At 42.7% G+C, this 27,540-nt stretch overlaps 1 protein-coding gene across 4 annotated transcripts; it reads left to right on the forward strand.

Annotated features, from left to right (window-relative positions):
- Positions 1 to 1,703: 1,703 nt before the first annotated feature.
- Positions 1,704 to 27,235, forward strand: HABP4 (hyaluronan binding protein 4). 4 transcript variants are annotated; one of them, XM_055698656.1, is made up of 8 exons: positions 1,704 to 2,161; positions 11,756 to 11,903; positions 12,791 to 12,952; positions 13,136 to 13,207; positions 15,081 to 15,161; positions 23,486 to 23,654; positions 25,391 to 25,567; positions 26,699 to 27,235. In XM_055698656.1, the coding sequence occupies exons 1-8, from the start codon at positions 1,813 to 1,815 to the stop codon at positions 26,753 to 26,755; spliced, it is 1,215 nt and encodes a 404-aa protein (XP_055554631.1). In that variant the 5' UTR covers positions 1,704 to 1,812; the 3' UTR covers positions 26,756 to 27,235. The 4 variants fall into 4 exon arrangements, with proteins under 4 accessions (XP_055554631.1, XP_055554630.1, XP_055554633.1 ...); XM_055698655.1 differs by having other exon boundaries at positions 1,705 to 2,161; positions 25,391 to 25,573; XM_055698658.1 differs by lacking the exon at positions 13,136 to 13,207 and having other exon boundaries at positions 1,706 to 2,161.
- The last annotated feature ends 305 nt before the right edge of the window (positions 27,236 to 27,540 follow it).

A 27,540-nucleotide genomic window follows, 5' to 3' on the forward strand; every position in this document is an offset into this window, starting at 1 on the left:
AAAGAGATTACTTTGTGTTTCTGAAGCATGCTTCAATGATTTCTAGTGATGCTCTGAAGTTCAAACCAGAAAACTTTGAGACCACGATGGCCTTTAGAAAGATAACAGCAAATACTTAATCGCACCACAAGTTACTTTATTACATATTACATCCATATACATGTTGTAATATGGATTTATATAATAACTTAGCAATAGTTATAGTAACTTTCATCTAAGCATTTTATTATTACATTTTCCAAGTTTTGCTTTATATCAAATCAATATATCAAGACAATAAAATGGCTTATCTTAACAGCTCACTTGAGGCCAGCTACTGAATATTCCAGAGGGAAGGAAACAGAGTGAGGTAAGCATGCCTGCAGCAAAGATAAATTCCCATTTCTGCCTATGTACAGTAGGTACCATAAGCAGATCCATCTTTGGTGAGGTGGCTCTTTACTGCTCAGCTTAAAACTTCACATAATCAATTGAGTTCAACAGAATTACATTGCAGAAAAATGCATGTGTTGGCTGGATCCACTAAGTGACACAGTGTTAGCCTTGCTATCCGTACAGGTGCCCTGCCCCAGAATGAGACCTTGAGCCCTGTGGTGGTATTTGGAATGTTTCTGCTCCAGGCAGGGGAGATTTAGGCACTAGGGAATGAGATTTGCATCTGGGAATGTCCCTCACTGGGGTCTGTAAATACCGGGGGCCGGATTGAGGACATGGGGGGCCGTATCCGGGCCGCGGCCCGTAGTTTGAGGACCCCTGCTATAGCTGATGGAGGGCGGGGATGCCTGCGCAGTTGCCAGCTCCCCGTGAGCGAACCCGGCTGCATCCCCCGGCGCGTTTGCGCTGCTGGCTGCGCCCGTGAAGCCCGGAGGCAGCCGGAGGACGTGCAGCCGCTCCAGGCACCGCGGGCCATGACCGGCGCGGCTCTGGCAGCTACGGGGGTGCCTGCGGGTACAGCCTCACGGCAAGGAGGCTTTGGCGGCGGCCGGGAGCCCCATTCACCGGCTTTGCTGAACGGAGCAGCTCCCCAGGACAAATTCGGACGCCGCTCGCCCCACCGGAGCGCTGCTCTTGCGAGCTGCTGGCAGCGCCGGAGCTGTTTTGAGCAGAAAGGAGCGAATGAAAAACCGTGGGGCTTTGTGCGAGGGGATGGCCGCCTCGTCGCCCGTGGAGCTCCCAGCCCGGAGTGCTCCGTCTTTCATTATCAGCCGACAGTGGGCGCGGACTGTATCGCAAGGCCCCCGGTGACACGGTGATGCGCTGGCACCGGGGTGCGATGCAGCTCCCACTAGACAGTAGGTAGGGCATCGCTGCTAAAAGGCATGACCAGAAACAGGGCGCCCGCAGCCTCCCGCGGCCGCTGCGCCCACAGAGCGGGCGCGGGGCCCCTGCCGCTCTCCGCGCCGCGGGCGGGGGCGGCCAGCGCGGGGGCGGGGCTCCGGGACCGTTCGCGAATATAACCGGGCCGAACGCCCCGAGCGGCATCCCGCGTTGGCCAGGGGCCGCTACGGATCGTGCCGGTGCCGCACACTAATTGGCCGCGGCTGCACGTCGGGGCGGGGCTAAGACTAAAGCCTGGATTGGCAGCTCGCTCTTGCTGTTATTTAGCATTGGTCGCACGAGTTGGCGGTTGGTGGGTCCGGCGGCGTTGATAGGTGGCGGCCGAGGGGCGCTAGCAGCTCCGGCGCTTGATTGGCTGCCGCGACTCGGAAAGGGGCGGGGTGACAGCAAGCGCACGGCGGTACGGGCAGCGCTGAGACGCAGCCGGAGTCGGGGCGACGGTTTCTCCGCGGCGACGATCCCCAGCTGCGCCCCATGATTCGGCCCTGCGCCGCGGCGGCTCTGCCAGCTGCCGCCACGGCGCCGGGGGCGGGGGCACGGAGGGTGAGTGGAGAGCCGTCCGCGGCGATGATGAAGAGGGTGGTGGGCAGTCCGGTGACTGCCGTCATGCAGGAAAGCTTCAGTTGCGCCATCACCAACCGCTTCTGCCACCTCCTGGACGACCAGTCGGACCCCTTAGACATCCTGCGCGCGGCCGAGCTCCGCCAGCGGCCCGACCCAGGCTCCGGCCCCGGCGGCAAGGCGGGCGGCGGCAAGAGAGAGTCCCAGAAGGAACGCAGAGAGCTCGGCCCCGCCCCGGTGCGCAGGGGCCCACCGCAGCCCGGTACGCTGGGGGACGAGGCGAGGCGGGCAGGCGGGCCCGCTGGGCCGGGGTTGTGCGGGGGAGCGGGGCGCCGGCGGCGTGGGGCCGGGGCAGGCAGCCCGAGCCGTGCGGCGCGGCGCGCTGCGGGACGCAGCAGGGCTAAGAAACCCCAGGTTAGTGCCTCTGTCGCTGCGAATGCGCACCTGAAAGTCCCCTTGCGGAGGCGGGTGACAGCGGGAGCGTTGCCCGGGTGCCCGTGCTTGGGCGCGCTCCCGACGCGGCGCTGCGGAGCCGGGCTGGCGGCTGTGTGTGGGGGGGCAGCTTCAGCGGTAGCCCGAGGGCACGTGGAGGGACGGCAGCTGCCGCGGCGGCACCTGGAGATTTCGTGCTGGTTTAGCATCCCTCTTTATGCGTTTCCGCACTTGTCATCCTGTCCATTTGCCTTCCGTGTTCGGTGCTTCCAGGCTTTTTCCTTGGTACCGGTGACTTTTTTCGGCACTTCAGCTTCTTCAGGGTTATAATGTGTCGGGGGATCTGTTGCTTAGTTTCCCTTAAGCTTGCACTGATGCCCAAAACTTTGAATAAAAACTTATTTCCTGGGTGAACTCTGTAGCAAGGTGTTCAGGAGTGGTCGAGGTCATTTGTCAGCTGCTAAGTGTTGGTGCTAAATATTGCTTGGACTAATAGGAGATTTTTGTATCAGAATGTCTGACAACAGACCACTTTGCTGGGCTATATAGCTCCTTGCATTTGGAGGCATTTTTGTGAGTCTGATTGTTACTACATAGAAGCATACAATGGTTTGAATAGGAAGGGACCTTAAAGGTAATCTAGTTCCAATCCCTGTACACTTAAGCTGCCTATAGACAAGTAGGAGGTAAAGGATGCTCTTCGCATACCTCCATGCTCCTGGCTTGTTCAAGAACTTTTTTATCAACACTTGAGACTCTGATGTTCACTGAACAGGCTCCTTCACCTTCTGTTGATAACCACAGCAAATATTCTCTAAATAAAATAAGCCTGTAACTAGCGTGAATGTTGGTCTTACAGGCAGAGGTCTCTGACAAAGTCGTGTAACAACCACAGAGGAATCTCAAAAGATGAGTTTCATACAACTGTCCAAAGTGACACTGACAACTTGCTAAGATCACCCCCTACAAAGATGCTCATTAATTAGTGCATACTTGGCAATGAAAGATTTTCTGCTCCACAAGGTCAAATAATCACTGTGGGAGCAGTGTAACACTGTAAGTCTAAGCAATAGATTCTGTAGCACTGGGAATGAATTGAGGCGGCAACAAGCCTGATTCAAAGGCCACACCTTTTCCTAAGGCATTAAAACACATAGTTCAGTTACTGAGAATTTAACAGGAACTTTTACTACAGGATGAAAATAATATCCCAATAAGAGTTATTGTGTTAAGCTTCATTGACTGCTGCAGGAGAATGGCAATTTACAACTCAAAGAGGGTAAAACCAGAATCTTTTCAATATTTGGAAACCATCAGCCAGCTCTCAGATACTTTAGATAATGAATCCAGCACCTGAAGCTCAGTACCAGGCAGAGCAGGACATGGACCTGTTGGAGTGAGTCCAGAAGCAGACCACAAAGATGATCAGAGGCTGGAGCACCTCTCCTATGAAGACAGGCTGAGAGAGTTGGGGTTGTTCAGCCTGGAGAAGAGAAGGCTCTGGGGGGACCTTATTCCAGCCTTCCAGCACCTAAAGGGGACGAGCAAGAAAGCTGGAGTGGGACTTTCTGAAAGGGCCTGTAGTCACAGGACAAGGGGAAATGGCTTTAAACTGAAAGAGCGTAGGTTTAGGCTAGATATGAGGAAGAAATCGTTCACTGTGAGGGTGATAAGGCACTGGCACAGGTTGCCCAGAGAAGCTGTGGCTGCCCCATCCCTGGAAGTGTTCAAGGCCAGGCTGGATGGGGCTTTGGGCAACCTGGTCTATTGGAAGATGTCCACTAGAATTACACAGGTGTCCACACAGAATTACAACTGTAAGTGTAATTCTGTGGTAATACACAGTAACCTTGTGGAGTGTCTGATGATTTTCTGCTACCCTGATATTAAGAAACCCAGTTACTTGTATAGAGACATCAGGCATATGCACCTTGTTTTAATTTCCTGCTAATTTTAAATGAAGACTGCTGGTTATATTAGCCTTTGTGAAAATGAATTAATATCTGTCTTGAGAAGATTTACTTGCTCTGAAAAATGCCATGCTTTTTTCTTTAAAGAAAGTGCTATCTTGGATTTTGTGTGCACCATGTTTATGTCTTGGGCTTGTTGTGAAGTAAGGACTGTAAATGTATAGTGCTTAGGATGCTAAACCAGGGCAGAGACTGAGACTTGGTCCTGCCTGCATGCTTCTCCTTTGGATGTGCTGTCTTAGCAAGTCTGCTGTGAAGGACAAGGATCACCCTCTGACTTTGGGTAAATACAGTGGTGGCACAGCTGACAAGTATTAAGTGGCAAGTCGAGGCAAAAATCTAGTGCTTTTTTCTTGAGGGGGTTCCCCAGCTGGTTATTTGGGCTGCACAAAATTTATTTGTTATACAGGATTAAACCAGAAAAAATCTGGATACAGTAAAAGATTCAGGGGACTGTTGGCTTAACTGTTGAGAATGAGTAACAAGTTGTCGTCATTCCTGCCGCCTGCCTGCCCCGCCCCCCCCCAATTTCAGGCATAAGTCCCTCTAATTTCATTTCACCGATTAGGAATTAAACACTGTAAAGAAGCATCTAGACCCATCTGAACAGGTGAATGGGATTCTGATGTTACAGGTGAAATGACAAAATTCAGTCTGTGTTGTGCTAGTGTTATCATCACAGAACAGCCCAGGATGGAAGGGAGGACCTCAAAGAATTGTTTGGTCCAACCTTATCTGGGAAGGGCAGCCTAGAAGAGTTCACCTAGCACCCTGTGCAGTCAAGCACCCTGTGCAGTCACATCTTGTAAACCTCCAGTGACGGGGACTCTGCCACTTTCCTGGGGAGGCTGTTCCAGTGATACTAAGATGAAACTTCTCCTTGTGCAGCTTGTACCTGTTGCCCCCTGCTGCCTTTTGTCTTCTCCATGTGGCTCCTAGTGAAGAGAGAGCCATCATCCTCTTTATAGCTGCCCTTCAAGTACTGGAATGCTGTGATGTGGCCGTCATTGAGCCTTCTCTTTTCCAGGGAGAAGAGGGCTTTGCCAGATAATCCAGTACTTTGTCCTTTAGAATCCAGCCTATTTGTTATGATTTGACACAACTGTAAGGAGGCTATTTTAATCTTTCTTTAAGAAAAAAACGAACTTGCATCTCAAACTCTACCTAACCTTACACTTTTGATCTTAATGATGCTTTTCTTTTTACCAGCTGTGTCGTTTTGTGATTTTTAGGCTGTGTGCTGGGGATTTGAGTAAAGGCTGTTTGTAGTTATTACAGGTCTTACAGTTGCACCACTTAATGTTAGCTCAGTTCATTCTTAGCACAGTGGCCAAACTGCGTTTGCCAGCGCTTTATTCAAAAGGCCCAGTTGCAGAGCTTGCATTCTTTACTGGTACAGGCAAATTAAATTTGTTGATCATGCAGTAATAAGCTCTGTTCTGTTGAAATCTCTAAACCTTTGTTGCTAATACCTCTAAAAGGTTTTCTTCTTTCATGTACTTTCGATGACTGGTGTAACGTTTAGATGTAGTTCCTGAATACTATGTGTTTCAGTTTTCAGCTACAGTTTGAAGTTAATATGGCATAGAATGTTTCTGTGGTATTTTATCTTATACGGACTGCAATTTTCTTATTTTTAAGTAATCTATTCTGATATCATTCTTTCAGCTACATAGTCAAAAAGGTTTGTCCAGAGGACTGCAGCAGGCAATCCTGTGATTGAGTACTGGCAGACATGAAAACAAAATACCACAGAATAGAGTGTTAACTTTGTGTGTCCATCTTTGGTGTGTTGCATGCAGTAGCTGAAGCCTTTTTTTGTATCTTGGGATACTATGGTATTATTCTGCAAATCGTGTAGTTAGCAATACTTTGATTCACAAAATTATTTGCTTGAATTTTGGAATTAAAATCACAGGAGCACACACATGCAAAGGGGAGGAAACAAGGTTGTTTGTGCAGTCTGAAAGCTGCTGTACTCTGAAATATATCAAAATAAGTTCCTGAGAGTGTGAACTGTCTTTTACTATTTCCAGTTATGCAGCTTTATTGTAAAGGAAGATCAGTTGTCCATATAGGTATTACTGTGTTACTGAGGTGGTAATGAAGTAGTGTCTTTGTATGCAGTCATAATTAATGACAGAGATCCTTGAATTGTAGCACAGTTTCTCCACTTGCCCTCATTCCAGACCAACTGGAGCAGTATTCCTGTTTCATTTTTGTACTTGCTTCATCTCCTCTGAACTCCCATTAAATTGTTTCTTGAGGCTCAGATATTTTTATTTTAAAATGAGCTGTTAAGCTGAAAGCAGAGGAAAGAAGAATCTCCTTGAATAAGTGGAAAGACACATTTGAATTTAGGACCAGTGATTGTGCTCCTGTTAGCTTTGTTCTAACATCTACAAGGCAGTTCAAACCTGTCGGAAATGAAAAATTCTAAGCACAGTTTACATTTTTTATTCTGTGTATGTAGGTGTGTGGGAAGTCTGTGCTAAAAGAGCTGTGAGTGGGATACGTAACAAGTTTTCTGGTACAAGGCTATTTAGCCCAGTAGCAGAAGAGTTGCAGGGCAGTGACCCAAATTACATACTATAAATGAGCTATAAAATGACAGAGGAAATTCGCTATCAGTAAATGCAAAGTAATGCATGTGGGAGAACATGGATCGAGGTGGGGAGTGGTTTTGCAAGCTATACTGCAACATGAAAAAGTCTTCTAATTCAAACTACTGTAGTTTAGGAAAGAGAGCTTGTAGTTATTTGCACTGTTGAGAGTAGAACAGCAGGTCTGTTTCCACACCCTCTGGGAGAGAAGCAGTGTTGATGTTACTGAGATAGCAGTAGCAAGGCTAGTAGAAAAGGAATTGTTACGCCTTTGAAAGGATCTCATCTTCCAACATACTGAAGTGTGTCTGCTCTTTTGGTCATCTCAAAGATGTTAAAACTAGAAAAAGCACACTAGAGTGACATGCATGATGAAACTTAGGGAACGATTTATATATTGAGAGAATTCTAAGGTTTCTGTCTGAGAGGTGTCTGAGGTTACAAAAGCAGTGTGTATAGAACTGCTGGTGAGACTTGGAGAGGGCAAAGAATATTTTTTCTTACAGAAGTAAAGGGATATGATTTCAGCCAGGCTTTGTGAAATAAGGAGAAAGAATGCTTTTTCTACAGAGACTAATTGAGCTGCAGCCCTTCTTGCTGTAGGGTGACGGTGGTACATCAAAGCATATGTCTATTCAGGCAGAAGTCTGGGTAAAGTCATTGCAGCCCATCTGCAGATCTGTCCTTCATATATCAGTGCTTGTAGTATTAGCTTCAGAAAACCTGTAAGGGTAGATTACCGGGTAAAAAGTATTTTGTTGTGGCTTTTTTCTTTCTTTAAATACGTGTTATAAGGCATACAAGTCTTTCATATGGCTACTGTCGTTGCTTTAATGTTCATCCTAACTGAATCAAAACTATACTCGGTTTGCCTTAGCTCTGCTTCTCTGTGTGGCACTTGGGCAAAACAGAAATAACTCTTTTGGTACTTTGTCTCGGGCTGCATTTGTGGAAATTGAGTACTGATGGAATCGTCTCACTGGGTTTGAGCGTCACCTGTTTTGGTGGGATGAGTTGGTCTCAGGCTTGTGAGAATTCCTAGAACACTATGATGCTGTATTGTCAGCTGGATTTTAGGGCAGAATACAAGGTTTCAGTGCTCCTCGCAGCAGTAGTCTCCCTCAGCCTGTGAATTGCATGCTAGCTGCAACTTTCGCCTGCCATGCCCCATGTAAGGGAATGGAGGAAATGGAGCAAGATTTCTGCTCTAGCTTGTAGTCACTGATAGCAAGTTGCAAGCTGGGCTTCTTATGGTGTTTGTCTGAAGTCAAGGTTTGCTGTACAAAAAACTTTTTTCCCTTAAAAATAAAAATCTAAAAAGTGAGAGCATGCTGTCTCAGGGGCCAGTGAAAAGCCCACAAAACCTAGAAGACATCTCTTCCCAAGCTGAAGTCCTGCATGGCTGAGGACAGATGGTAAACATGAAGAAACTTGGAAAGAACTAGACAATAACACTGCAAAGGCAGGTGCATTTTGCTGTGTTGTTTTGAATCTGTCTGCTAAAACATAGAAATCCAGTGTCTGGGAAACCAGGCAATGCAGGTCATAAATACAATTTCTGCTTTCTGTGTTGTGAGGTCTGTGATACACGTATGTTAAAATCACTTTTCTAGTATAAACAAAGCCTAATAGTAAAGTATTATTGTGGGGAAAGTGAAAACTACTTAATCATACAGAGCTGACACACTATAGAGTTTTAACAATGGCTTGTAAAACTGGACTTTTTTTCATCAGCAATGTTGAGTTCTACTAACTGGTAATTCTAGTATTTATAGATGTCTTTCTAATAAAGGCTCAGCTGCTGCTTCTGGTTAAAAAAAAAAAAAAAAAAAGAAAAAAAATCTGGGCCTGTTGCAACAGTATCAGCATCAGATTTCTTTTTTGATACCTCAGCTTAGAAAGTAAAGTGATGGGCACCTCAACCAACAGACTGGGCTGCTGCAGACACCTTCCATCCAGGGAAGTACTGGTGAGGTGGGGAGGAGTGCACAACATCTTCAAGCTGAACACAGATTACAAATATAACTGTAAGACACAGCAAAAACACCTTAAAGAAAGATTAAACTTGGTAACTAGGAAAGAGCAATCTTCAGTTTTCAGCATGAGGTTTCGAAGACCTCAAGTACATGATCCACAAGACTCCAGAGCTTTTTTTGTGGTTTTGAAAACCTGCATACCAGTCTATGTGTGCAGACAAAATTGGAGTGTACTTGGAGAAGTAGTTGATGAACAAAGTGTAGTCCAGTTCTTTTTAAGTGACAGCTATTATGGCAGCGCTACACAAGACTGCTTGTGTTTTGTTGGTTTTGTTTATTTTTTTTCCCAAAGGGTAGGTGACCTTTCAGCTCCTTAAATAAAAATGAATCTGCATTGGGACAGACATATGGCAGACAATTAAAATTGGATAGCTTATGCTATTGCTGCTGCCCAGCTCCAGCTTAGTTTGCCCTTATATGCGGAGCTGAAAGTTGTGCTGGTATTTGAACTGATTCACAAGCAGGTTACAAGTTTCTGCCTGAGGGTAGCTCAGTTTACTAGAGAGGTGTAGTTGCTGCACACCATTTTAATCTGCTGGTGCATGTCTGTTAGCCCAGTTAAAAATGTTGTTATACAGGTAATAAGTCCCACAAATAGTCTTTCTAGTATTTAAAATCCATCTGCAGTAATTACAGCCACTCATTAGAATCAAAGTGCAATAGCTTTGTGCTGAAATCGGAGTAGAGCTAACCGCTTTGTTTAGCGCAGTGCTAGTGACATGTAATACACTGGCATATCTGGCAAGAAGACTTGTTCTGGAGTACTGTTAAGTGGTACTGGGTAACAGAACCAGAGACATCTTTTTAAAGTGACTTTTGCATCTTCATTATTTTGGCATTGCATTGCTAGTTTTAAGGAGCTCTTTGAAGGTGAAATTGAGGTTAGTACTAAGTATCTAGGGAAGGTGGTCTCTGATTACTGTGTCCTTGGCAAGTTAATCTGTTTGAAAGAACTGATGTTTCTGATAGCCAGTGAGAAGCTCAAAAATAAATAAAAATGCACACTTGTATGGCAGTTTTGCATTCAGATCCAAACAAAATAAGTAAAAATGAGGTCAGAAATGAGTCGTCACTTTTTCCACAGCAAGATTCCAATTTGGAATTAACACTTGTATAGTTGGTGGTGTAGTTAAGATGTACATGCTGTTGGGAAACATGTCTGCTTTTATGTGCAATTCTGTATTTATGATTTTGCTTTTCAATAAAGCATCCTCATTCGGAAAGCTTACTCAGAAACCAATTTCAAAACCTGTCCTTTATCCAGAGATTACATCATAATTTTTGGAATTCAAATATGCTTGTTGCTCTAAGGATTGAGCAACTCCAAACCTTGAGAAGAGAGAATTAATGGAAAATATTATGTCAGGTGGTTTGTAGTTTAAAGAAAAGCAAAGCTAGGGTTGCTTCTGCAGCACAGATAAAACTATCTTCTGTGTACAGCTACAACTGTCCTTCCTGCATAACAGAAAGCTTTATTTACCACTCTTCTACCTTATTCACAGAGTGGGTAGTTCTTTGAAATTTTCTTTTTAAAGGTGACGTTACAGACTTCATGCTTGCCACCTGAGCTTTGATCAGAGATCTTCTTACATGGGTATTTCTGTGAAGCTATGAATTAATTTGTGTCTTAATATTGTAACATAGAATAGGCTTTTTTCTCTTTATGTGTTAGCAACAGAGGCACAGTAGCCAGGACTGTCACTCCACTAACCTGAGCTCAGTAACTTGCTCAGCGTTGCACAGGTGCTTCTTGTGGAAAGAAGAGCTCAGTTTTGTTGGGAAGAGAGCAGTGTTTCTGTAGTCCCTTGCTTGCTTGACTTAAACGAACACCTTTTTGGGCTAATAGTATAAGAATAGGGGCCTAGAAAACAAAAGGCTTGCTTGACTCTAAAGAACTTTATCCTAAATAGAGCACAGAATCTGGGAAAATGGGGAAGGAAGCACATAATGAACTTTAATCTTATGCTACATGTATATGGGTTGAATGGGTAACATCAATTCATTGTCTCTTATAACATACAGTTTCTCTGCATACACCCTGCCCTGCCTGGTGCTCCTTAACCCCAACAATGGCTGAACAAAACCCCAAAATGCTTATGTATGTTTTATCTTGGAATATGTTGATGCTCTAGAATCAGTTAATGCTGTTGGAGCCTTTGTACTTACTGCCTGAATTTCTGCCACTTAAACACCAACTTGTAGTGTTGGTGAGTGGTCCCCTCCTCCACAGAAGAGTGATAAAGGAGGTGACTCTCTTCTGGCTGTTGGGTACCATAGCTGTGAGCTTGAAGCAGAGGTGTAGGCTCAGACTTCTAAATTCAGCTCATCTGGCAGGAGGTGTTCCATGATCAACAACTAACACCTGTCTGTAATGGTCCTCATCTTTCCCCCACCTTCATTGCTCTTGCAGCCATCTTGCAATTCATGTCTTCCATTGAAGCTTCTCTGCCTCGTCCTGTAGTACGCTAGCAAGATCTTTGAGAGAAACAGGTTTTGTTCTCCACTTCTGTGCCTTAATGTGAGCAAAATAAGATTTTTTTCCTTAGCTTGTCTCTTCTGAAATGCCTGAGCTGTCAACACTCGTATTTTTGCCTGAGGCAGGTTCATCAATACAGAAGGGAAAGTAAGTAGATGTCTTTAAAACAGAGTGTCTGGCAACATTAACTGTAAGTACTTTTAAATTTTGGTGGATGTGTGATTGGAAAGGGTAAAGCAGAAGACCATAAGGTGTAATCAACTCATTTCAGCCAGTAGTTTGGTAACTGCAATTCAGTTATTGTTAAATTGTTTGTAATCTCTGTGTGTGTGTGTTTAGGCCAGAAGCAAGCATCTAAGCAAGGAGTACAGCAAGGATTCAATCACGGAGGAGCACAGGTGAAACAAAACAAACCTGAATGGAGACCATCTTTCAGGGAATACCATTCCTATGGAACAGAGAGAGATGCAGAATTTTTAATGGAAAGGTAGGTATCATACAGGGAGAAGTAAGGTGCCTTGCAGAGGATCTGCATGGAAGTGGGAAGGGAAAGACTTAACCTTCTTAAAACAGATCTAGTAGCAAGGTACGACTCAAAGGCATGGCTGCATTATTACCATGTAGATTTGTTGTGAGATGACTTCATTCATGCCTGTTGGAGCTGTAATTTCAGCTTCCCTGCAGACAGGTTCGGAGTGGTTTTGTTAAATGTTAGAAACAAAAGGTGAAACTGGAAAGTGTAAACATCTGAAAACATAACCTTTAGTCTGCAGCATAAATGTTCTTTTCTGAGCTTGTGTACCAAGCTTTGCAGAATGCGGTGCAACTTCCAAGTTGAATGAATTTTACTGTTCAAACTGAAAATATACCTTTGTCTTACTGTTTACTGCTTGGGTGAATGTGTATCAATTTTGCTTGCTTTGTAAGTACTAGAAAATTCCACCTAAGATGATAGCACTTGAGAATGTGGATGTTCTTACTTTACATCACAATAGTTGGTATTTTACAAGTTCCCTGAGATTTTTAGCAGCTGCATGTAAATCTGGGTTTAGCGAGTGGAGCTGTTGTCTGATAAAGTTGCTGAAGATTTGACAGTTTTATATGCTTTATTTAACTTCTGTGATGTCTTCAGTGTTATCAATAAGCAGCTGAACTTTCTATTCCTGTTGTCTGTAATAATTCCCTCTGCATTCAGTTTATGTCCATTTTTAATGACAAAGCTGACACAAGTGCTCTGCAGAGATGCACTCTAAAAATTGTACACTAGCTCTCATGTACTGATGTCTCTCGCAGCTGCACAAATACAACCACGTGAACTTTTTTCTTGTTAACTGTTCCATAGAAACAAAATCTGACTAGAAACTTTGTTTTTAGACAAATCAAAAGGTCAGACTGTGAAAGGCCAATAAGAGGTTGTGGCAGAGGAAGAGGTGGAATGCAAGGTAGAGGAAGAGGTGGCAGAATAAGCAGATGTTTCGATGGCTTTGACCAAAGAGGAAGACTGGAACTTGAAAGGCAAAGTGGGAATGGCAAAGTGTAAGTGTTCTCTGTTCTGCTTCTTACTTGATATACAAGTAAACAGCACCACAGTAGTGTCTCTAAGTATTCTGTTCCCTTCTTCTGTAGCCAAGTTGGCTGGGAAAAAGTCAGCACTGGTTTTAGTTTGAGGTCCGAACAAAAAAAAAGCTCTTAAACTCACAGAACCCTATTTCTCTCTAGAAGAATGAAAGCAGATGACAAAAAAAGTGGAGGTGAAGCTTGCAACTGGGGAACAGTTAAAAATGATACAAGGTACAACATAAACTTTTGCCCACCATAGATCATAATTTTCCATGGCCTACCTTAGATCATCACTTCTCCTTCATCAGTTTCATGTCCATTTTGAGTTTTATAAGCCTTGCTTTCTGTTAATTGTTGTGATTAATGTAGTTTTATTGTTTTCTGAACTTGTCTCCTTCATGTTTGTGAGATTAAATTGTAGCAAAGGCATGGTGATGTTTCTTCAGTTAAGACTGTCAAAACTTTTTGACTGGGGCCAAATTGCCTTTTAACTGAAAAAAGTTATGACTCTTCTCAATAGCTGAGAAGTGGAACTCTGGCATTTAATGGCGTTCTACAAAATGCTGATTAAAAGATTGAAACTCTGTTGGTGGGCCTAAAGTCCGGTGGTTTTTTTCTCAAGTTTTATGAGTAATTTCTAAATGTCAAGGCTGTAATATAGTTCACAGTGGAGGTATTATTTAGCTGACTCTATCACTGAAATACATTTTAAAGCACACAGGAGGATCAGTAACAGAATGTGATGACTTACTAATGGTCAGTTAGATTTTTAAAAAAATTGGGAATTTTCAGTTCAGTTCTTTCTCCTACTGGTTTCTGTCCAGATTTGCAAAAAACTCACCAGAAATGTAGAGTTTTATCTATTCTTTGCATCTAGCAGTAAGCTACTTTTACCAGTAGCTTTTTTTCCTCACATACATCTAGAACTCTTTAATGGAAGGCTGATAAAAGGGCAGAGAAAAGACAGCACTTTGAACTTACAGCAAATATCTTTGGCCACATATACATTCATTCAAAAAATTGTTTAAAAAATAAAATCTAATTTTATAATAATAAAAAAATTAAATTTAATTTATTCGATTAATTATTTAATTATTCACTCAATTTTAAAAAATCTATAATAATAAGATTTTATTTTTGAAACTTAGATCATGGGTTCAGGCAATCTGGCTGAAAGGTTGAAAAATACAGCCTTGATGGGTAATAATTCTAGGGCTTGATATTCCTAGTTCTTCTGAAAGATTGTACTTCTATCTCTTCTGTAATATTTCATACTAAAAGGATCAGTTGGATACTCTGGCTTTTCAAAACAAAGGATCAACTAGGTTAACATAGTTCTGAGTGGATAGCACAAAACTAGATGACCAAAAGCACAAAACTAGCTTCTGTAGAATGTCAGGGCACTATGTGTGAACTTCATAAAGTATGAGAAATTTAAGATCCCTTATATTTATTCTCACTTGATAAGTTTGATTTTTAGTTCAGTAACACCAGAACTTGTGATATAAACATGAAACATCAATGCTTTCTTGTGATGTTGTGCATGTGGTAGAAGTGACACATTAAGTTGGAGTTGTCTAAACAATTCTCTAAAAGCCTGTTTGTGCCTTAATTGTGCTTAGTGGTGCATTGAAGCTAGAAGGTGTTAATTTTAAATATGTATGCCTACCAGTGGAATAAAAGCAAGTGTGCCAGGGCTCTCATTTGACAGTGAACTACTGTCCATGTTACAGAAAATACAAACTTGGAGTATGGAATTTACCATTTTAATAGTTTAAAAGAAACAAAAAGGTGAACCCAAACATTAGTGATACACTGTAATCAAGTACTGATTTTTAGTATTCATGATCAAATTATTTTTTCGCAATGCATACTTTTAACTTTTTTGATTAAAAGTACATAGAATTCATATTTTCCTAACAATTCTCATTCTGGTAGTTGTTCAACTAGTCATTTAGTAGATCTACTTTCTGCTTATAATCCTAGAGTTTTTCTCCTCTATTTTTTCCCTTCCCAAGCTGGAAACAAATAATGTATCTATCTGCAAGGTTTTTTTCCAATGTGACCCTTGAAGACTTTGTGGTTTTTTTGTTTATTGTTTTAGTGGGATGGAACAGACTTCTGTGGAAGAGACTGCAGAAACAGCTCAGCAGCCAGGGGCATCTGAAGGACAGCATCTAAACAAGTATAGTCTAACTAAAATATTTTCTTTCTAAATGCAAAGAAAACAATTGGATGTTACCGATATACTTGTTTTGAGAGACACACTTGAAATGTAAACTGTGAGGTTTTGCTAGCGCACATATTTAAAAATAGAAAAGTATTGCCTATGTTTGTGAGTCAAGAAAATGCATCCCTATATTCTGACTAAAGCTTGGTTTATACAGCTGCAGATGGCTTTTAATTGCCCAGTAATGCTTATACCTAAGATTTGGTGATAACTTAAGGCGGAGCTCCACATTCTCTGTTACCTTTTTAATTTTGCTGATTTATAAAAACTACCCTGCTTTTTGAAGTTCTCAGAGAAAAAAAGTATTCAAGGTGCCTATGCAATCTTACAAACACATCTAAAATACACTAAGATAAAATTCTCTACATCAGTATTTGTCAATCACTAGCACAAGGCACTTGTCATTTACTTATGCAGGGCCCCTGCAGAACTTGAAAAACTTGCTGGAAATGGTCTTGCATTAGAAGTAGGGAAATGGAGAGAGAAATCTGCCTCTTGTTTTCTGGCTCTCATTCTGATCAGTGTCCAATAAGAATTTACTTTGCAGCAAATAAACACTGACTTAAGAAAAAGTAACTGATGATCTTGTCCAAGTAAGAAACTTTAAAGAATAAACAAACAGCATATGGTGAATATATCCTAGTGAGTGAAAGGTCAGTGCAATATGTCAGTCTTGTCTGTTGCTGTGAAGCCTTTTTTACCTAATGATGCAGCTCCAGTTGCTAGTGGCCTTGGTTCATTTCTTAATTATAAAGCTGACTGGACTACAAAACCAGTTTTTTATGTTCAGGTTGTATAATCATGTAAGACGTTGAGTTGGTATAGCTTTGATTCTCTTAATTTTAAACTGGCTTTTAATTTATAGCTAGAGGTGTATATACATGGGGAGATCTGTCTCTGAAATTGAATGACTATGATTTGATTTCCAGAAAACTGTTTCGAGACTAACATTAGATGGGCAGTGTAGATAAACTGTCAGAAATGCACTGTATTAGCTGAATATGAGAAGAGTTATTCAGCTTTTTTTGTCAACTACTGGTACCTTTACTTGTTTCAGTCTTGTATTTGTTTCTACTCCAATTCAAGCTCTTCGTAGATATGTCCTGACCTGGAACACAAGGCATGAGAAGTATGTGTAGTGGAAAAGGCATCTGACAGAATCTGCTAGTTATCTTTAATTCTTTTTCCTTTCTCAGAAATCACTAGGTATTTGGTCACACTGTGAACCTTTCTGGAGATTTTACTCCTCTTCATGTTTGTTTTTTTTTTTTTAAAGCTTCATTTAGGAATAGTCCGCTGAAATCCATGAGATTAAAAAATACCAGTAACCTACTGTTGTGGTTTAACCCTGGCCAGCAGCTAAGCACCATGCAGCCACTCGCTCGCTCACCACCCCCACGGTGAGATGGGGGAGAAGATCAGAAGAGTAGAAGTTAGAAAACTCATGGGTTGAAATAGAGACAATTTAATAGGTAAAACAAAAGCTGCACATGCAAGCAAAGCAAAAAAGGAATTTGTTCACCACTTGCCATTGACAGGCAGGTGCTCAGCCATCTCCAGGAGCTTGAGCTCCATCACATGTAATGGTTACTTGAGAAGAGAAATGCCATCATTCTGAATGTTCCCCACTTCTTTCTTCTTCCCCCAGCTTATATACTCAGCATGATGTCAAATGGTATGGAATTTCCCTTTGGCTAGTTGGGGTCACCTGTCCTGGCTGTGTCCCCTCCCAATGTCCCATGCCCCTCTAGTTCTCTGGCTAGCAGGGCCTGAGAAATGGAAAAGTCCTGGACTTAGTATAAACATCGCCCAGCAACAACTAAAACCATCTGTGTGCCATCAACATTGTTCTCACACCAAATCCAAACTTGATGCAAGTTGTAATAATAAAATATAAAAGTAGTACAGTGCTATAAGTTTTCCTCACAGCTGCTTACTGTTGAACTTGTCTTTATGGTCTGGACACATAACATGCCTGTGTTCACTGGTAATTCAAATGAGTAGGTTTTTCTTATTATTATGACACATAACGTAATCAATTCCTATCAAAGGTATTTGCAAAGTTAGTATTTATACTGTAGAGATTTCATCACATATAACTTCACCAAAAAGGAAGTCCTGTATTCTGGTCATTTAATAGGAAGTTTTCAAAATTTTGTCTTAAAGTCTGCTAAGCTATTTACCTCTTTTGTTTGGTTTTGTTTGGTGGGTTTGTTTTAATAGTGGCTTAAAGCTACCCATAGACCAGGCCAGATCTTTGTAAGTATTTGAATCAGTGTTTTTCTTCTACAATTCACTTGTAGAGTTGTTGCTTGGTTCTTAACCTTGTTTACATTTTGCCATAATTAGTTTTAATGCTCTTTTAAATTATGTTTAATAGGAAAGATTCACGTAATTGATTTCTTGATAAATGCTGGATAAAAATTTGGTTTGTGCAGCTGAGTAATACAAAAATGATTGGGAAAAAAACCTTGCTACCATTATTTTTGGTGATATCACAGCGTGATCAGAGTTGGAAGGGACCTCTGGAGATCATCTAGTCCACCCCCCCTCTAAAGCAGGTTCACCTAGAACAGGTTGCTCAGAATCATGCCCAGGCAAGTTTTGAATGTCTGCAGAGGAGACTGCACAACCTCTCTGGGCAGCCTGTGCCAGTGCTCTGTCGCCCTCAAAGAAGTTGTTCCTCATATTCAGATGGAACTGCGTGTGTTGCAGTTTGTGCCTGTTGGCCTTTGTCTTTTCACTGGGCACCACTGAAAAGAGTCTGGTCCCATCCTCATGACACTCACTTTTAAGATCTTTGTATGCATTGATATTGGTATGATCCCCTCTCGGTCTTCCCCAGGCTGCACAGGCCCAGCTCTCTCGGCCTTCCCTCGTGAGGGAGATGCTCCAGCCCCCTCACCCCCTTGGCAGCCCCCCGCTGGCCCCTCTCCAGTCGCTCCCTGTCTCTCCTGAACTGGGGAGCCCAGCGCTGGGCACAGCACTCCAGGTGCGGCCTCAGCAGGGCAGAGCAGAGGGGCAGGACACCCCCTGCACCCGCTGGCCACGCTCCTCCTGATGCAGCCCGCGCTGGCAGCGGCCTTCTTGCCCACCAGGGCACACTGCTGGCCCACGGGCCGCTCGGTGTCCTCCAGGCCTCCCAGGCCCTTCCCCGCAGAGCTGCCTGCCAGCAGGTCAGCCCCAGCCTGTGCTGGTGCGTGGGGTCGCTCCCCCCCGGCGCAGGACCCTACCCCTGCCTTTGCTGAGCTTCATGACGCCCCCCCTGCCCCACTGCCCAGCCTGCCCGGGCCCCGCCGAACGGCAGCGCAGCCCCCGGGGTATCAGCCGCCCTCCCAGCGCTGTACCACCAGCAAACTCGCTGCGGGCACGCTCTGCCCCTTCACCCAGGGCGCTGGGGGGTGGGCTGAGCAGGACGGGACCCGGTGCTGAGCCCCGGGGCACAGCGCTGGCTGCGGGCCCCCAGCTGGGCTGCGCCGCTGGTCACAGCCCTCTGGGCTCTGCCATCAGCCAGGTCTCAGCCCACCTCCCTGCCCACGCGCCCAGCCCACCCGGCCTGCGCTCACCTGGGGCGGCTGTGGGAGACAGGGTTGAAAGCCTTGCTGAGTCAAGGTAGTCAACATCCACCACTGTCCTCTCATCTACCCAGCCAGTCATTCCGTCATAGAAAGCTATCAGGTTGGTCAGGCATGATTTCCCCTTGGCAAATCCATGTTAACTACTCCTGATAACCTTCTTTTCCTCCACATGCTTAGAGATGAGCTCCAGGATGAGCTGTTCCCTCACCTTTCTTGGGATGGGTGTGAGGCTGACCAGTTTGCAGTTTCCTGGATCCTACTTCTTACCCTTTTTGAAGGCTCGAGTGACATTGGCTCTCCTCCAGTCCTCAGGCATCTCTCCTGGCCTCCATGACCTTTCAAAGATGATGGAGAGTGGCTTAGTAATAACATCTGCCAGCTCCCTCGGCAATTGGGGGACATCCCATCAGGGTCCATGGATTTATGGATGTCAGGTTTGCCTAAATTGTCTCTAATGTGTTCCTTCTTGACCAAGGGGAACTTTTCCTTTCTCCATACTTCGTCTCTTGCCTCCAGGGTCTGGGAAACCAGCGGGCTGGCCTTGGCAGTAAAGGCTGAAGCAAAGGCGGCATTCAGTAACGCCACTTTCTCTGTGTCCTTTGTCACCAGGGCACCCACCTCATTCAGCAGTGGGCCCATGTTTTCCCTAATCATCCTTTTGCTACTGATGTACTTGAAGAAGCCCTTCTTGTTGTCCTTGACATCCTTTGTCAGATTTAATTCCAAACCAACCTTAGCCTTCCTCATTGCCTCCTGCATGTTCTGACAACATCTCTATATTCCTCCCAGGTGGCCTGTCCTTTTTTCCACATTCCATAAACTTCTTTCTGTTTGAGTTTTGGCAGAATCTCCTTGCTCATCCATGCAGGCCTCCTGCCCCCTTTGCTTGATTTCTTACTCATAGGGATCCACCTGTCTTGAGCTTGGAGGAAATGATGTTTGAATAAAAGCCAGCTCTCTTGGACTGCCTACCTTCCAGAGCCCTAACCCATGGGATTTCCCCATGATGGTCCTTGAAAAGACCAAATTTACTTCTCCTCAAGTCCAGGGTTGAAATCCTACTTGTTGCCCTGCTTCCTCCATGTGGGATCCTGAACTCCACCGTTTCATGGTAGCTGCAGCTCAGGCTGCCCCAAGTCTTCACATCCCCAACTGGTTCTTCTTTGCGAGTACAAGGTCCAGGGGTACACCTCCCCTCATTGGCTCCTCCACCACCTGTGTCAAAAAGTTATCATCAGTGCTATGCAGGAACCAGCTGGACTGTGTGAGCCTGGCTGTGTGCCTTTCCAACAGATATCAGGGTGGTTGAAATTCCCCATGAGAACCATAGCCTGTGACTGTGAGGCTATCTCCAGTTGTCTGTAGAACACCTCATTGACTTCCTGACCAGGTGGCCTGTAGCAAACACCCACAACAGTGTCACCCATGTTGGCCTGTCTCTTAATCTTTACTCGTAAGCTCTCAACTAATTTTTTATCCACTCCTAGGTGAGCTTGATACATGCCAGTTACTCACTCAATTAAGGAGCAGCTCTACCACCTCTCCTTGCTGGCCTGTCTTTCCTAAGAAGTGCGTGGCCATCCATGACAGCATTCCAGTCATGCCAGCTATCCCACCACGTCTCTGTAATAGCAATGAGGTCATGGCCCTGTGACCACACACAGATCTCTAATTCTTCCTCTTTATTCCCCATGCTGTGTGCGTTGGTGTGTGGGCATTTCAGAGAGGTAATGGAGCATATAAGTTCCCCAGCAAGGGTGCGAGTGGAACCACCATAGCCCTGCAACCCTTGAGGTGGTTGGCCTTCCAATACTCATCATGGGAAGCAGCTAAGGAACAGGTATCACTGCTTTGGTTGGCCTGGCTTATTCCCCAGTTGGATGCGATGGTGTGAGCATTGCCACTTTAGACCCCTCCTCCTGAGTCCCTCAGTTTAAAGCCTGCCTCACCAAGCTGGCCAGTCTGCTGCCAGACTCCCTTGCCTCTTCTAGGCAGATGGGTCCCATCCGTCCCTAATGGGCTATAGTCAAAGAATGTCCCATTGCCATATGAAAATAATTGGCCAGATAACAGCTGAATGCCATTCTTTTCTATTTCTGTATGCTAATGTGTTCATGTAGGGCAGTTCCTGCAAGAAAGGTAAACAAAGCATAGCTAGAGGGTTATGGTGATCCACTGAAAACACTGAAGCAGTAAAGGAACCATTACTGAAAGCTTGCATTTGGTGTTTGGTATGTACTTGCACACTGAATGCAGTTTGTTCACCACAGAGGCTGTGCTTACGTGTCCGACAATATTGTTTTTTTGATCAGGCAACAGCTTGATTGTTGGTGTGCCAAGGAACTTACTAACTTGATTATTGAAAATACACACCAAGCAGTTAATAAAAATGTATAGAGTTAGAAGGTAGAAAGTAATGCATAGAGTGTACTTTCATGCAGGCTTGGTGCAAATGCAGGTCCTGCAAATAACCTGCTGCAATCAAGCCCCTGTCCAAAATGTGGTTCCTGTTGCTTTGTTTCACTAAAGAGAGGTGTTTCCTCTTGGGGGTCTCGGCATCCTAAACTGGATTTGTACTGCTAATAACGTAACAGCTAAAACTATCTTTTGGAGTAAAATCAAATCTTACTTTGCAGTTGAAAAAACAAACATTTGCAGTGTAAATCCACCAGTATTTCCTTTAGTACAGGTGCATAGTTGTTTTTGAGAGATGTGTACTTTCCAAAGCAATACCTGTGATTGCTTGAGTGGTCAATTTGCTGTGTAGTGAGACGTCCTCATGTTGTCATATGATCATTGGAATGTAGATCTGAAAGGGGTCTTGCTCACCCAAGGCATGACCAACCATACCTGTGCTGCTTCTCATAGCTGTCTAGTTAATTTTAATGGCCTGCTCTGATAAGCAATTTCATTGTCCCTTGATGGTCTTTCCAAGACTTTGAAAACAGAAATACTGTTTGCGTGTTTTGTTTTGTTTTCCTGAGTGTCTTGCCTTAACATCATGGATATGCAAAATGTTCTGTCTTTTTTAGTATTATGTATGTTTCTTCCTCAGCAGCTCTTTAAAGGCTTCCCATGTAGATTGTGTATTTTAGACCTCATATCTGTCTTGCAATTCTATTCGGGGTTTTCTACCTGTTCCCACCCAGAAGACATTACTCAGTTGAGACCTACCCTACCAGCAGTGACATCTGTTCCAAACAAAACTGTTCATGTGTCTCCTTGTAACAGTATGGTGTTGCAGTTAAAATTCAGCTGGACCAGGTTACCTGCAATACTCTTGGATAGTTTGCGGGACTGGAGTCTCTGCTTCAGAATTTCTGCCTTGCTAGTGGTTCTTTCTGTGTTTGGGTGGCAGGTACTTTTGCTTGAGAGTACGTATTTCTGCTTGTCCTTGAGACTTCCTGGTGGTGGTTCTTTTGGTTGATTGTTTTCAAATCGCTTAGGTGGTTCCTTTAGCATCTCGTACCACTGGTCAGTCCTTCAGTATTCTTGAACACTTGCTCTGTTGTCCTTTTCTTTTGCAAGCTTTGTGCCATAGAAAAGGCAGTAAATGTAGTATGTATTATGCCGTGGATAACTGCACAGAGGTGGCCCTAAAAGCTCCAGTCAGATGCTTGTTTTTCTGTGGAAGAAGGCAGAAAGGGTTCCTGAAGTGTCTGGGAGTAATCCCTGCTGGTTTTCCTGTAGCTCATGGTATTTGACTTGCTTCTGCAGCAATTATGGTGATGAAGCGAGTTGTGATCCTTGCATGCAATGCTACTTAATAGGGAATAGCTTTCTGCAAATATCATTAAAAGGCACACCTGTAGTATACTCATAATAGCTGCTGGTCCTGGGCAAATCAGTCTTGGTCATCCTCAGAAAAGTGGCAGAAGAGTAGTCAAGCAGTCATGAGTGCAGAAGACTTTTTAGTTTTATGTATCTTGTCTTATGAATACAGATATAAAGCCTTGGACTTCTGTCTTTACAGTTCAAAAATATGCAAGGTAGACTCCAACATACTCAATGTTTTCCTTGAACATATCATCATTATTGCAGTTTGTGACAAATCAAAACTGGCGTAGGATTAATCTGGTTTTGCCAGGTGATAGTCTCCTTGTGTACTACTACATCTGACAAAAGAAATCAAAGAAGCATCTTGTGAAATTAACAAAGGAAGTGTTAATAATTACCTAGAAGATCCCATGGTGTGATCGTCCTGTCTTTTTGATGACTGAAAGCTGCACTGAAACATGTCGTCCTGTGGTACAAGTCAATAAAACCATGCAACTGGTGTTTTAAAACTGCTGGGTATGCTTTTTTTTTTTTTCTGTGGCTATATTTGCTACAACTAGATCCACTATTAAACAGTAGAGTTGAGAATATGTGAGATCAAAAGACAGGCTGGCTTTCTCTAGAACCCAAAGTGCTTGAATTTACAATGGGACTGGATAAATACCAGAACTTACTACAGGAGGCTGGAGAGAGCGTTTGTTCATATGACTAATTTCAAATAGGCCATAAGTACATTTTCCAACTTACATTAATGTAAAGCTCAAACATCAAGTTACTGTGGGAGTAAGTGAAATTGAGGATAGTAATTTGATGAGAAACATTCAAAATGTTTTGTTTAGTATCCTTACTTTAGAGGTTAGTGTTCTTGTTCATCCTGGCATGTTGCAAGCTAATGGTTTTTACTTTACAACTATAAACCTTTAGAGTTGCTGAAGGAGAGCCAATGGAAGAAGTAGTTCAAGAAATGACGTTAGATGAGTGGAAAAAGCTTCAGCAGCAGAATCGACCAAAGCCTGAATTCAACATCCGGAAGCCAGAATCCACTGTTCCTTCCAAAGCAGTGGTGATTCACAAGTCAAAATATAGAGATGATGTAAGCATTGCCTCAGGAATTCTGTAAACTCTGCTTTATGCTCAGGGTTAGGAAACTGTCTCTATATTCTTTTTCTACTAGTTTTAGTATAATCTAAACAGACTAGAAATCAGTATCTAAACTTTGTTACTGTAATGACATATGTGCCCCAAAACTTGCTTTAAATTTACCATCTTTTCATTTTCTTCTCTCAGATCGTCACCGCTGTTTTGTATGCAAATACATAACATATCAAGTTGTTCAACCTTATTACTCAGTCTTAGCAATATAAAAATCATGTCCTTGCTGCTGCCACCTGTGTAGATCTGTGGTAATGCTGCTAGAGAAACAGTTTACTAAACACTTCTTATCCTAACTTTGAATCTTGTTTAGCTTACTTGCAGTATACACTTGCATATATATATTGAACTCAGGTTTTGGCATCTGTTAATCTGGATGCTCAGTGTCCCATTTCTCATCTGTGCTGGATCCCAGCTTCCATTGTGTGCTTGGAATACAAGATTTTAAAAAAATTTTTTTTTTTTCCAGTTTTAGGGTCCTGCTTCTTAGAAGTAACTCTGGAGAGCTTGTTCTGTAGTAATGTGCTTTCCCCCCACCTCTTTTCCCTAAGTGTTATTCCACGATATTACTGAGATTGACATTTCAGGGAAAACTTCTAGTTTATTGATATGATTGGGGAGAGAGGGGAAGCTTCTTTCACAGATTCTTGCTTACTTAGGGTTCAGGTTTTGGGAATCTTAGTCAGTCATGACAGAATTGTGATCCTTAAAGTCTGCATGCTTGTTTGAATACACATATTATTCTTTGTCTAGTTATACTATTAACATCAAAGCTGGCAGCTTTTTTCAGCCTTAATCGCTTTAGGTCACTGAGCGCTTCCATGACAGACACTAATACTGAAGTGGCCTGCGTCCTTTTTAGCATGACTTTTTGTGGTCACAGTTGCTATTATCCCCTCTTCCTTCTCTGAGGGAGAGGGTGGCAGGAGTGAGGAGAATATCTTTCACAAGCTCTGAATAGAATGCAAGTGTATGAAGAGTGCATGCAAGTTTCTGTTCTTTTTGCCCGTAAAGTTTCTTGGCTGGCAGTATCAAGGGACCTTGTCAAAATGAACATAGAATAGGAGGTACAGGAGCTGCGTAACATGGAAAGTCAAATCCCTGTATTAGGGATTATTAATCATTTAAATAAATGATTCATCATTGTATGGGATGAGTTTGCATATATTTTATTATGACTACAGTGCGCATTAAAATTATGATGGAAAATAGTCTTACATCCACTAGCTAGACTAGGAATACACAGAGTTAAAATGAGCAGTAACCTCATAGTTGCAAATAGATTGGTTAGTAGCCAAATACTGTGCTTTACTATGGCCTTTTAACCATTACTTGAAGGTAATTATAGGAGTAAGTAGATTCAGCCTGATTCTCTAGTCCCTTAAAACCTTGTAGATGATATTTCTGGAAAACCTCTTCAGTGTTACAGAGCTGGTACAGAGGATTTTGTTGCCAGGACTCTCTGAGCCAGCAAAGAACTACCCCAGGCATCTGGGAAGCTGCAAATGCCTCGCCTCTGTTAAAACCCTGTGCAAGTTAAGGCCTTTCTTCTGTTCCAGCTGTCATCCTGATTTCTCTGCTGCTTAGTCTGTAATACAAATGTGCGTGTGTAACATATCATGGAGGGGAGATGGTTGTACATGGAAGCTATAGACTTTAACCACTTCTTCTTTTTAGTTGCAAAAAGGCAACTTTGAAGATGATTCTCATGTCTTTCGAAGACCAGTGAATGACATAACATCTCAGCTGGATATTAATTTCGGGAGTCTTCCTCGCCCTGGCCATGGATTAAGAGGAGCACGAGGTGATCGTGTTTATGGCAGACAACTTGAGGAGTCAGGACCTCAACCAAACGTAGGAGTAATGGTTTTTATAATTTTTTTTTTATAAAAAATTATATTTTTATAAATAAAATTTTATTTATAAAAATTTATATATAAGAATATAAAAGTTTGCTTGGGTTTTTTTTCTTTTTGGTGGTTGGTGTGTGTGTCCTGCCCACTTTTGTGTGGAATTACTGATTTCTGTAGTGACAGGCTTGTTTCTAATTTCTACCTTATAGTATGTTGGCCTGGTTATTTTGTGTTCTTGAACCATCATGTCACTTAAAATTAAATATCAGTTCAGGCTTACGACTCTCAACACATAAATTTCAAAAGTTCTGGTTAGTAGTTGCTATAAAGGTAACTAAAGGAAAGGATGCAATCAAGATTTGTTTCTGCAATTAATTTTGTTATAAATTGGGAAGTAATTAAAATTACTAAAGACTTGTATCACTTAGAAAGAATTTCAGTATACTATAGTAATAGTACTTTGATTATTGAGAGTGCGATCAGTAAATCTGGGATCCTACAGATGAAAACAGAATCCTACAGCATCCTGCAGAGTGATAAAAGTATTCAATATAACCATTAAAGAAAGTCCACTGAACTTTTTCTCTTAAAAAAAAAAAAAAGCGCATTTGTATACTGAAAAATGACATCTTTATTCTTCAGACTGAAGGTCTCAGCTTTCTTCTCTCTAGTATGAGTAAAATAAGGTTGGGGAACTTACAGAAGTGATTTGATGCATTTGTTTCATCTGAATGAAGAAGGCTCTTTAAAATAACAGAACACAGTTTAAAACTACGATCCAATATGTGCAGTAGGCTTAGAATGTAGAGAGATAATAATGCTGCTTCTAAAAACAGACAGCACTTTGGGTGAGATGGCTTTACTTTTTTTCTTCGCTTTAGTGCTGCAGAACTTGGGAACTTCTAGTCCTTCCCAGACAGGAGATCAGCATTATAAACATGGTCACACTGAAGAATTTATAATAGTTGTAACTTCTGAGATGAATGCTTAGCATTTCTGTGACAGTGATGGACGCAAAGCATTTAACTTGAATAGCAGAGTGAACACTTTTCAGGGTAAAATACATATACATAACTGTCAGATGCTTTTGAAATGGATTCATTTTTATAAAGCTACCTTTCTTACTTTATAGGTGCAACTTGTTGCTCCAAATCCTGATGATCCTGAGGATTTTCCAGCTTTAGCGTGAAGAATCGTCATGAATGGTGGTATCTCAAAGTAGATTTGGTGTAGCTGTGAAGAGCCCAGCTTTATGCTGGTGTGGATTAAGTCTGCTTTGACTGGAAAAGCTGTTGGAGTGGTTGGTGTGGAACGATTGCATTCTTCTGTTAATGGGGTTGGTTTCTGGACACACTGGGGGACTGGGATCCTGTCACAGGTTGCGGTGTCTGCCTTCATTTGTGAGAACTGTATGAAGGCTTACAATACTTCACTACAAGGCTTCAAATGAAGTTCAAGAGTACAGTGTTTAAAAATGTGTATATAGAGATTGTTATCAAGTTCTTCATGACACCATGGTGAAATGTAACCTTGTACAACATGGTCTGCGATTGGAACTTGATTTCACTGTACCTTTGAAAGCTGCTTTCCCAGTTTCTTTGGGTGAAGCGTGCATTTCACAGTCACAAGTTCTTTGGAGTCTGGCAAATAAAGGAAGTGCTTACTGGTTTGGGTTTGATGTATTATTTTCACAAGTCAGAGTAGCAGATTGAAGCTTTTGCTATTTGGATGTTATCTGGAAAACAAAACCAAAAAACCTACCAAACAACCTAAACATCATTACCCAAAACAGTGAACATCTCTGAACAGAAGTGATCTTTAAAATTAAGGCAGCACAGATGCTTTTAATTGATAGCTAACCATAAATCTTGCTTCAGTAGCAAGATACATTCTGCAACTACTTTGAAAACATAGTAAAGTAAGAATTTTGAGCAAAAGCCTGTATGTATATAAGGATATATACATACAGACAGA

Source organism: Falco cherrug, chromosome Z (genome assembly GCF_023634085.1).
Source record: "Falco cherrug isolate bFalChe1 chromosome Z, bFalChe1.pri, whole genome shotgun sequence".
NCBI lineage: Eukaryota > Metazoa > Chordata > Aves > Falconiformes > Falconidae > Falco > Falco cherrug.